At 36.1% G+C, this 12,086-nt stretch overlaps 1 protein-coding gene across 2 annotated transcripts in view; it reads left to right on the forward strand.

Annotated features, from left to right (window-relative positions):
* LOC131251361 (uncharacterized) overlaps nucleotides 1-12,086 on the forward strand; it is a 134,588-nt gene that overhangs the window by 38,520 nt on the left and 83,982 nt on the right. For both annotated transcript variants that reach the window (XM_058252044.1, XM_058252043.1), the window contains exon 5: nucleotides 4,235-4,427. In XM_058252044.1, coding sequence (XP_058108027.1) covers nucleotides 4,235-4,427 — 193 coding nt within the window. The remainder of the gene's footprint in view (nucleotides 1-4,234; nucleotides 4,428-12,086) is intronic.

Below are 12,086 nucleotides of genomic sequence, written 5' to 3' on the forward strand. Positions count from 1 at the left end.
AATAGGAAAAGTGGATTGAGATTACTAATGACAGATGGAGGTTAAGGATAAAACATGTTCGGTGCCTCACCCTTGTCTACTTTGTTCACTCCTACAAACTGCTAGCCCCCCCCACCCCAAGGTACCTCAGGTGGTGGTCCTTGTTTGGCTAGTGGAGCGAAACAGGCTATTGACAATAAACAACTTGTGAAAAAGATTGATGGCGCTTTCCAATTGTTGCATCATGTGCATGAAGGACGCGAAATTGGTGAACCACTTGTTCATCCACTGTGGGTTTGCTTGGAAGGCGTAGGAAAGTTTTTTTTTTGCTTTTTCAAGGTATCCTAGGCAATGCCAGGGTCTATTGAATGGCTTCTTCTCGCTTGGAACAGGGGAGGAGGCGAGAGTAAAGGGAGAGTGACATGGAGATTAGTTATAATGGCGGTCATTTGGGCTTTGTGGGGTGAAAAGAACAATATTTCTTTCTCTGATAAGAGTAGATCAGAGGTGGTTGTATTTGAGGGAGCAATGTTACATGTTATTTCTTGGGTCAATTATATCAAAGGCTCCAGTGATAGTGATTGTTTGTAATGGTTGAGAGGTAGTTGTTATATTTTTTCCTGTGGCAGTTTTAATAAATTTATTTCACCTTTCCCCCCCAAAAAAATGATGATGGTTTCCAACTTTCTCACTCATTTCTTAGAGGCATTTTTGTCTATATGTGTGTTTTTTCACCATATTATCCGCATTTTGCAATATTATCTACATTCTACAATCGCACCGCTTCCCCCACTTCCCCTCTTTTGTGATACGAGTAGATCAGAGGCGGTTGTGTTTAAGGGAGCAACGCTAGATGTTATTTCTTGGGTCAATTGTATCCAATGATAGTGATTGTTCGTAATGGCTGAGAGGTAGCCGTTATATTTTTTCCTTTGTGGCAGTTTTAATAAAATTATTTCACCTTTCCTCCCCCCCCACCACAAAAAAAAAACCAAAAAAAATATAAAAAAATGATGGTTTTCAACTTTCTTACTTGTTTCTTAGAGGTAGGTTTGTCTGTATGTGCGTTTTTCCATCATATTATCCACATTCTGCGATATTAATTACATTCTACAGAAAAAAAAAAGAAAAAAAAAAGAAAAAAAAAAGAAAAAAAACCAACAACACGCACAACTTTCTTTTGGATAAACTTATAGTTCACTTCGTTAAGGTGTTTTTGGCATTTGTCCAAACTTTGCTTTCAGTTATCCCCGACTATGTCTTTAGGGGGTTAGCTTGTTGTGCTTCCAAGTGGCCTACAACGAGCGTTTACATGTTGTCTAGCTCACTTCTGACAACTCTCTTGACTCTGATATGCTTGACTGTACCAGGCTCATAATGCCCTACATGACCACAACAAAAAGATAGATCAAACTTAATATCCACACACAAGTATTATTTATTTGCAGTGATAGATATCATGTCTATCATGATTCATGAACAAGTCTACTGTCTGGGCAAACTCTGGTCTTGGCTGGATCTGTTGGGTCTGTGGCTCATTATGTGGAAACATATTGCTCGTAGACAATAAGGGTCTGTGGTTTGGTAAATCATCTTCCTTTAAGAAGTTGTATGTTGTTGATACGTATTCAGTAATTCTTTTATGCACATGTTTTATGCTCCATAAAATGATTTTTGAGATTAGCATATTGAGGTTCGTGCTAGGTTTCTTTTTCTCCCTGTTTTTCTTGATAACTCTGCATGAAGCTTACAATTCAAGATAGAAACTGGGTTTGTTGTCTCCCGACCAATATTTTGGAAGTCAAACTGTATCTAAAATCACAAGAGGATTGAAATCAATGTTTTAAATATCACCGATATTGGCCTATATGTCTCATGATATCTCTTGTATCCCACCTGTGCGATACGAAACGCACAGGTAGTGCTGATGTATTCCACATGTTCGATCTGACAAGCATTTTCAATTTCTGGTCCTTTTTTATTTTCCTTGAAATTATATTCAGTTAGTGTCAAATGGTTACAAATCCATTGGTTCTTCATGTTGTGCATGAAAAATCATAGAGTTGGAGATCTAATTTCGATATGCATTGGTTCTTCATGTTTTCCATGCCTTTTTTTTTTTTTTTTTTGAAATTTCCCTTCAACCAGCTATCAATTGAGACTAATTTCAAAGTATTTAGGAGTATTTGATGAAATGATAATCACAGACATTCTAATTTCGAAATTTGAATGTAGGTGGTTTGATTTGGGAAAAATTGGAGAAAGTTTAAAATTTTCCTCAATTTGTCCCAAATTGCTTGCAATGTTGCACTCCAAACATGAAATCAAGCATGTATGAGCGCTGATCTACTTATTTATTAAGTCCTTATTAATTTTTCAGACAATAAAAATACTTTTTATTTAAAAAATAATAAAATTTGTTATTAAAATATTAATTTTTTTTTTTCGAAATTTCCCTTAACCAGCTATCAATTGAGACTAATTTCAAAGTATTTAGGAGTGTTTGATGAAATGATCACCACAGTCTAAATGTTATGCATTCAATTTGAATATAGTTGCATTAATTTAGTCAAACAATGCATAGCTTAGGATCCTATACAAGAAACCCACTACGTATACCTTTTTTGAGATGTTATGATTTAAAAGTGTGTATTAAGGTCTTTTTTAACAATCCTTGAATTTTCATTAAAAAAATTTAACAATTTCCCAATGTTTCCCAAAAGGTGCGATAAATTACGTGATACAAACGATATATCCCATGCGATAACCGATACATATCTGTATCCCATGGATGCGATACGTAACGTGATACCGATATTTCAAACATTCGGCATGATCAAAAATTCATTATTCTATTATTCCACATCATAATTTATAGATAACTGTAGTACATATTACTACCACACATTGTTTGACATTATTTTAATAAAAATCAAGCTAAATGTTCTTTTAAGGTCTTGATAACGTCCTTCTCTAATACTCTTATGGGCTCGTCTGACAGTGTGGGATTTAGAGGGATTTGTGAGGATTTCATTTATTTGGGCTGTTCAGTAGCAAGGATTTTGAGGATATGGATTTCAGAGGTATCAAAATCCCTCAAAAGAGCCTATTTTGCATTCCCACTTCAAAGCTGATTTGCAAAATCCACTCAATTCCATGGGCCGCAAAATCCGCTGGATTCCACAGGATTTAAAATCATCACTGCCAACCCCCGAGTTATTAAACTAGACTGCAAATTAAAGAGCAACATTATCAAGAAAATGAGATGATTAGAAGTCTAAAAAGTCTGAACTTTTTAAGGATTGAAAAAATTGTATTGCAAAATTGTGACCAGTCATCTATTAAAGTCACATATGGCTGTATTATATCATCAACATGTCAACTTAAACCCAAAAAGTATTGCCACCACCTTGATGGACCTCAAAATGATGTTCTCCTCAAAGTATAAATGCTGTCATGTTTTAAAGTCGAAGTCATAAATTGCAAGTTCGTAATGGGTCTTCAAAAAAGAAAAAGAAATCTTTTAATAAGTTTTGCATTGTTATATAATGAATCAAATAAACCTTTGAGTTTAAAATCACATGGTGAAACTATAGAAAAGCACAACTTGAATGGAAATTTCATGACAAAAGAAAGTTAAGTAATGAAACCTTTGAAAAACAGAACTTGAATTCAAGTTACATGACATAGGTCAACATGATTGCAACCGTCCATAAAAACATTCCGGGTAAATTGTAGATCAATTTAGTTTCTTGACCAATTAAGAGGTAAGAAATCATATAAAACAGTTCCACAATTTAAAGTAGAAGCAAAGATCCATCATTTAATCTCTTATAAAAAGAATAAAAATAGAACAGTTGACCCATTTTAAAAGATTATTAAAAACCCCGCCAATTTAGAAACATAAAATTGAAGCTAGATAAAATTTTAAAAAGAAGAGAACAAGTGTAATTTGAGTCGTAAATTGGGTGTTGAATCGTAACTTGTAGGATTCAAATCATATAACCGTTGGATTCATTGAAAAGAGATTCGAATAATTTTTTCCTATGATTCAACTTAAGTTGTAAATCATAAATTGTAGGATTTTGACAACTATGCTCCGGAGAAGGCAACTGGAAGCTTTAGTGGCTGATAATAGGACTTTCTAATGCAATTATAGCTGTTTTGTACTCTTTTTTGGATGTTTATGTTCCTAGCAAATAATTCTGAGGAATTAACTTCTTTTATCTCTACTTTCTATTGATTGCCTTTTCAGATCATGGGTTACAAAATTTTCACTCATGAAATTGACTCAAGCTATGCGGCTAGAATAGATAATTTCAGGAGCTATGATACGATTAGCAAAGATATACTTCAAAGGTGGACATATCCTTTTGTGCCAGCTGTTCTATTTTCTGGAAATTGCCCCCTTGTTAAGCTAGAAAGGCAGGGAACATATAGAGCATCAGGTAAGAGCAAAAACCACTTTTTGATTAGGCATTTGTCGATTCCTCTCTATTGGGTTTCTTTACAGATTATTCATTGCGGACTTGTATTTTCATCAGATATTGTACAACTTGTGCAAATTTGGTTTTTTGTTTCTGTGTTTTCTTGTTGTTGGAAATGAATATTTGTATTCTCATGCATTATATTTCAGGAGATGCATTGTGCAGAATAGGTATTGAAAAAAACAGTATTTTAGATGATAGATTTATCGTTCATTAAAAATTGGTGCAAACTATTTCCTGTATTTTCTTGTGAGGCGTGAGGGTTTGTGAAGATGATAGATTTATTTTGTATCAAGCTTAGGAGCTGCAAGCTATGTTCTCGCTCTTCTTGCAGAGCATGTGGGTTTGTGAAGCCATTGTTGTGTATTGGCCGCACCCTGTGTATTGCACCCTTAGGATTTGAAAACCGAAATATCAGATGTATTGTGTAATTTATCGTAAACTGAGGGAAAAATTAGGAAAATAATATATATATTTTTTAATGGAACTTCAAGACAATAACGTAGGGGCGTAATTGGGTAAAGGCCAAAAGCTAGGGGTTTATATGTCAAAAACCCTATGAGTAATAACACAAACAACATTTGAAAAAGTAGCAACATCAACTATACAACTAGAAAAAAAAAGAGGAATAGAAAAGTACATCTCAAGCTCATGTTCACATGGAGTTCCAAGGTGGCTCATCGCCGTTGTCCCTAACCCCATTGGGCGACCATGACTCCCTGTTACGTATATATCATATAGTTATTAATAAGAAAATTTCCAATCTTTTAATTTCTAAAAAGATATTTTAATTAATTTATTAATAAGAATTTTTTCTTGTCTTTTGAGTTTTCTAAAAGGATATTTTTAATTAATAAACATGTTATTAATGCACTATATTTTTTTAAAAAATAATGTGTTAATTTATCATTGCATATCTATCTAAATATACATTTTTTTTATAAATATTATTAATTTTAAATTTAAAAATAGTTTATTTTACACAAAAAGAGTGGCTAATATGTAGATTTTCCTACACTTATCAACGCATTATTTCAATACTTAGATTGAAACTTTAGAGGTTGAGAACAGGCAAATTCAAATTACCATAAATTTATGTTTTCCACCTTCAAAAGCCAATGTTCTACTTAAAAAAAAAAAAAAAACTGTTCAGTTATTGAATAAAACAACACACTATTTTATTCTTTGCATATATTTAAATAGATATATTTTTTATTATTGAAAATATATGTTTTATACAAAAAATGCATCTAAAAATAAAGTCTAGGGTCAATATATAAATCGGCATACACTAATGAACACATTTTTTTAATACCTAGGCTGAGATCAAACCTAGGACCTCAAAATGCTAAAAACAAAAGAAAGTAAGATTTCCCCACTTGCTCTCTCTCTCTCTCTCTCTCTCTCTCTCTCATGGATAACTGAATTTTATTAATAAAGGCACCGAGATGGCACAAAAGCTACAAACAACATCCAAAACGAAAAAGAAAAATTACAATTCTTAAGAGAGGAGATACAAGAAGCCCATTCCCTGATGAGAATAGAAGCCTTAGAAGAAACATTTCCGACCCCAAAAGATTCGTTCCAGAAACATCTACTATTCCTTTCTCCCCATATTGCCCACAGGGTGGCTTAAAATGCTAAACATCAGAGAGCCCTTTTTTTGCTTTTCAAGGAATATTGGTGCAAGTTGGTTATCAAGTAAATGAGATCTCACTGCCTGAATTGCAACAATATTAGAAAATTATACCCATAAGAACAATGGAGTAGAGAGGGAGGGGACTTTATTGATATCGACTTTATTTCCTTACAAAAACTTTAAGAAACCCACACTCAGAAAAATATTCGAATGCCCAACTCCTACACCACTGCACCCTTTTATAGATACTAAATGAATCTTTAATTAAATCTCCTCAACTAAGAAATTGATTTTAAATCAATCACAATTTATTTCAAACCAATCCAATCTTTGTTAATATGGTAAAAAACTAATAATAAAAAGCAACCAAGGAAAGTAATTATATCTCTAAAATCAGCCCATATCTTCAATTGCATCAATCACATCTTCAAATCACAACTCTAAATCTGCCCCCATATAAAAATGGTAAATTGTAATATTTGATTTAGGCCCCCAACTCTGTAAATAATCAGTAAAAAAATTAACACATGTTGGGCCCTATGGTGGGTTATGGGCCTGTCTCGTTGGGTCTTACAATAGGCCTAGGTGGGCTGTGGGCTACATCAAATTCTCCTCAGCTTTGAAAGAACTTGTCCTCGAGTTGGAAACCAATTGTAACATTTGGACCGGTACTACCTCTATGACGAATTTCTTCCTTTTTAGTGGAAGCTAGTGGTGCTACCCTAAGTGTCAGCTCTACATAACAGATGATGTCTTTTTTGCTTGTGCTTTTGTGGATGCCAACTTGTTTGTTGTAACTTTAAAGTTCTTCGTGGATCTTGAAATATTTGCCCCATTTTTCATGCCATAGCGTTCTTTTGCATAGGTGTTTTAATATGAGTATTGACACCTACTAGCATGTCTATCATTATGATTGTCACTATTATTAGATCAATCAATTGATCCATTGGTGAATTCAAGTGTAAGTCCAATGTTAATGCATCAATCACTTCAGATGTCAAACTTTTCTTTTGACTTCATGGATCTCTTCGTCATTTCTGGAATTTCTATTTTAATTCCAGGTTCTTTGTCCTCTTTATACAATTGAAGGATTCGATCATTGGTGTCTTCATAAGCCGGGGTTGTCCATTGTTGGTTAGGACTGTGGTAAGGGTCTTCCCCTACGTGTCCACATGCTCCACATTCGGTTTCCAGATTTCCTCCACGTTGGAGCTCCCCAACTTGATTAGTGAGGTTGCCTACTGCATGTGTGAGTTGATCTACCCGCTCTGTGAGTGTGCAGATCAATTGAGCTATTTGTGTGAACTCTTCCCGTGCCATCTCTTTTGATGCCAGTAGGAGATTACGTAGAGTGAAAAAAAAAAAAAATCCCCAAAGACAACCCTCTTTAATACCAAAGTTGTGCAACCTGGTTATCAAGTTAATGAGATCTCGATACTCAAATTGCAAAAGTATTAAAAAAGTATACCCAAAAGAACAATGGAGTAGAGGGAGAGAACTTTATTGATATTAACCTTCTTTCCTTACAAAAACTTTAAGAAACTCATACTAAGAAAAATGTTTGAATGCCTAACTCCTACACCACCACTCGCTTTTATAAATCCAAAGTAAATCTTTAATTAAAATCCCCTCAACTAAGAGATTGGTTTTAAATCAATCATAATTTATTTCAAACCAATCTAATCTTTGTTAATATGGTAAAAATTGCATGATAAAAAGCAAACAGGGGAAGTAATTATATCTCAAAAACCAGCCCATATCTTCAATCACATCAATCACATATTCAAATCATATCTCTAAATCAGCTCCCATATCTCCTAAAAATAGTAAATTGCAATATTTAATTCAGGCCCCCAAATATGTAAATAATCAGTCCAAAGATCAACACATGTTGGACGCTATGGTGGGCTATGGGCCTAATTGCTGTGGTAAGTTGATTAGCAACAAGCAAAAAATTCTCTGATTGGGTCACATATCATAATCTTATAGATCTCCCTCTGAAGGGTGCTAAATTCACTTAGCCTAACACTCGATTAGGAGCCACTCTCTCATGATTAGATGAATTCCTCGTATCTCAAAATTGGATCGAGAAATTCCCTTTAGTCTCTCAACGTGGTCTGCCGAGAATTATCTATGATCATAGATTGATTGTTTTGGAAGTTAAAACTGAAAATTGGGGGACCTCGTTTGTTCATGTTTGAGGTAGCATGGCTGGAAATAGATGGTTTCAAGAAGTTGATCTCAGAATGGTGGTCATCATTTGAAGTCGAAGGTTATGCAGGTTTCAGATTGGGTCACAAGCTCAGGTTGTTAAAAGATGGAATTAAATTATGGAAAAAAGAGGTTTCAGGTGCAAGAGAAGCAGAGTTTAAATCCATTTTAGCAAAAAAATAATTTCTTTGATTTGAAAGAAGAATCAGGCCTTCTGTCAGAAGAGGAAAGAATCAAAATAACAACTTTGAATGCCAAGTATAAGTCTTTTTCTAAGTCGGAGGAAATTTGTTGACGTTAGAGATCTAAAACGCTGTGGTTAAAGGAGGTTGATAAAAACACACGATTCTTTCACAATATGGCTAGTGCTTGAGCTCGGGTAAACAAAATCAACACCCTAGTGGTTAATAGTACCATAACCACGAAAAGAATTATATCTGCAATGCCATTGTTCGTTTTATAGGAATTTGTTCTCTTGCGAGTATTGGAGGAGGCTGCGGTTAGACAATCTTCATTTCCCTCACCTTTCAGTTGAGGATTCTGATTCTCTTAAAAAGCCTTTCATAGAGGACGAGGTTAAGATGACCCTAGACTCGATGTGCGATGATAAGGCTCTTGTCCTCGATGGTTTTCCGATCTTGTTCTTTCAGAAATTTTGGTTTATGGTTAGTAGTGATGTCGTGGTAATGCAGGGGCATTTTCACACCGAGCTTTATTGGAGTGGCATATGGGATGCAGGGGCACACTCGGGGTGGGCGGCCCGTGTGAGGCGGGTGGCTTTTGTGAGGCGGAAGCCATGTGATGTCGGGTCCACGACGGAAGTTTGACTGAGGACCTAACCCATGGGATGTGGGGCATGGGCCATGAGATAAAGGGATTGATTCGCCATGCTCTATTAGTTCGAGCTTTTAGAGGAAGCGGTTAGTTGTCCTGCATCACACGGCCTTCCTAATAGAATTTCATGCTCGAAGTTGCCTCTCGAAGGATCTTAGAGCCACCTTTGTAGCCTTTATTCCAAAACTTGAAGGGGCAAAATCGTTAAAAGATTTTTGATGCAGGACACATGATTTAATGCAGCATGCAACGTCGAGATTATGAAAGAGTCCATAAAGTAATTCAATTAACAAAAAATGCTAACCCACCCGTAATTAGAGTAAGCAATAGGCAATAAAATTTGATTTAACCTAAATCACATGCCCGCATGCTAAGAAATCACATAAATCAAATAAAACTAGGTCCGATGGAAGGATAAAACTTCCAATTTAGCATAGGCACGTTCTACACTTAAGAGACAGGTTTGTAGGTTTTATGATTAGGGTTAGGAAGGGGAAAATCTGAAAATTGGAAAATTAGGGTTCATGGGAATTAGGAATTTTGGAATTAGGGTTTTTAGAAATTGAGGAAAATAAAAAATTGGGGATCTAGGGTTTAGGGTAGGGTTATGGATGGGTTATCAAGGGGTTTTGATGTGGGAAGCAAGGGGAAATCAAAGATTGTGTGGTTGTTCATATGGTCAGCCTAGGGGCTTGCACGTGTGGGTTGTTGGCTAGGGTTTTTGGGTCCTCAATGGTTGATTTCAGTTGGAGTTGAAGTTGTATGATGAAAAGTTGAAGAAAAAGAAGGGAAGAAGAGAGAAGAAGTTTTTTGAAAAAATACCTCTTTTGGATAGAAAGGAAGGGGGAATGAAGATGATAGATGGAAGCCTCGCACCTTCGTTGAATAGGGAATGGAATCACACCACACCCAAAACACAATTTTTTTATTTAAAATAATGGCATTAGGGCTTCACACACCCATCTTTCTCTTTCATAGCATCAGAAAAGAAATTTTACAAAAAGACGCTCTCAGATAAGATTCTCAAGATAAAAATGCTTAATAAATTAAAAGTTGTTCCTAACTCTGCAGTACCAACACAAATATAAGATATATAAAAAATAACGAAGCATGTAAACAATCTAAATATCTAAACTATTTCGTGGCCCATGGAGGTCCACGATCAAGATGTCCGATGATGATCCAACGGTTCGATCATCGTGTCCACCCAATCCAACAGTCTGATGTGTACATGAGGCTCCTATATGCAGCCCACGTGCATCTTCCCAGTATGGGGTCTTCAAAGATGCATGAACATGGAGGTCTTCAATGTGGTTAGGAATGTGAATTGGGCCAAGCGGGTCCTATGTAATGGTCATCTAGCCATAAGGAGATTGGCTTAACCCTTTGGTATGGTGCTTGAATGTCCTCATCAATTTTAGACCAATAAATCTAACTGGGAGTCCTTACAAAATCCTTGCCAAAGTTCTAACTGGGAAGAGTGGATTAATTTCCAAGTTAAGTATCGAGAAGGCCTATGATCACTTGGATTGAGGTTTCTTGGATTATATGCTCGAAAGACTTGGTTGCGGCTCCAAATGGAGAGGTTGGATCCAAGCTTGTATTCAATCTCCATCTTTTTCTATCCTCTTTAACGGCTTGACTTTTGGTTACTTCAAAGCCTCTCATGGTATAAGACGAGACCCTCTATCTTCATATCTCTTCGTTGTTATCAAGGAAGCTTTTAGTAGAATGCTTCATAAGGCAGAGGAGAACGACTTAATCTGCAACTTCAAGGTGGCAGAGGTGGGGGTGTTGATTAGTCATCTTTATTATGCGGACAACACGATTCTGTTTTGTGACATAGATTTCTCGTTGGTTGATAACCTTAGGAAAATTGTTGTCTGCATTGAGGCAGTTTCAGGCCTAAGTGTCAATGTCTCTAAAAGAGAAATGCTAACAATTCATGTTTCTCGTGATGATTTGTAACAGTTGGCAAATGTCTTTGGGTGCAAGAATGGATCCTTCCCATCTTCCAACCTTGGACTCCCTATTTGCAATGGTAAACCGGTGAAACATTTATGGGACAAGGTCATCAAGAGAATTGAAAAGCGTTGTTCAGTTGGAAGTATCACTATCTTTCATTGGGAGGTCAGTTGAGTCTTATCAAATTGACATTTTCTAACACATTGGTCTGCTTTTTGTCTCTCTTAAAATGCCCAAAATCGGTTATGGATAAACTCGATAAAATGAGGAAAGAGACTTTTTATGGAAAGGTCCGAAGATAAAATGAAATTTCATTTGCTTAAATGGGATGATGTGTGCAAGCTGGTTTTTGAGGGAGGAGCAGGTTTGAAAAGTTTGGCTCTTATGACTGACACTTTTCTTGGAAAATGGCATTGGAGGTTTGTCTTCGAAGCGGGTAAGCTGTGGAGTGAACGTCTAGTCTCCAAATATGGCACACAAACGGGTGGTTGGAGCACAAAACCCTCATCCCTTTATTGCGCATCCAATGTTTGGAAGGCTATTGCCGCCACTGAGCAGTTGTTCCATGTGGGAATTTCCTTTTCTTTGGGAAGGGGAAATCGTATTCACTTCTGGCTCGACAATTGGTGCGGAGATAGACCGCTAAAGAATCTCTTTCTGGGGTTGGCCCACCTTGCCATTGACCAATTCGTCACGGTTGATCGATGTTATTTATTTATCGGCGGAACTATTGTTTGGTCTCATGCTTGTTGGCAAAATTTTTGAACGATGAATTTGAAGAATTCCTTTCAGTGCTCGACTTTTTGAAGGTTTACTCGCCATTGCCTCTTCAGAAAGACTCGTTGGTTTGGAAAGTGCATAACTTTGATCTTTTTTCTTCGTGCTCTTTCTTTGAGCTGATCTCTAAGCCATCTTCGCTTCGTTTCTAATCTTTCTATTAGTGGTTCTATGCAGCGCCTCCAAGGATCCCG

The sequence above is a fragment of the Magnolia sinica genome, chromosome 7 (assembly GCF_029962835.1).
Source record: "Magnolia sinica isolate HGM2019 chromosome 7, MsV1, whole genome shotgun sequence".
Taxonomy (NCBI): Eukaryota; Viridiplantae; Streptophyta; class Magnoliopsida; order Magnoliales; family Magnoliaceae; genus Magnolia; species Magnolia sinica.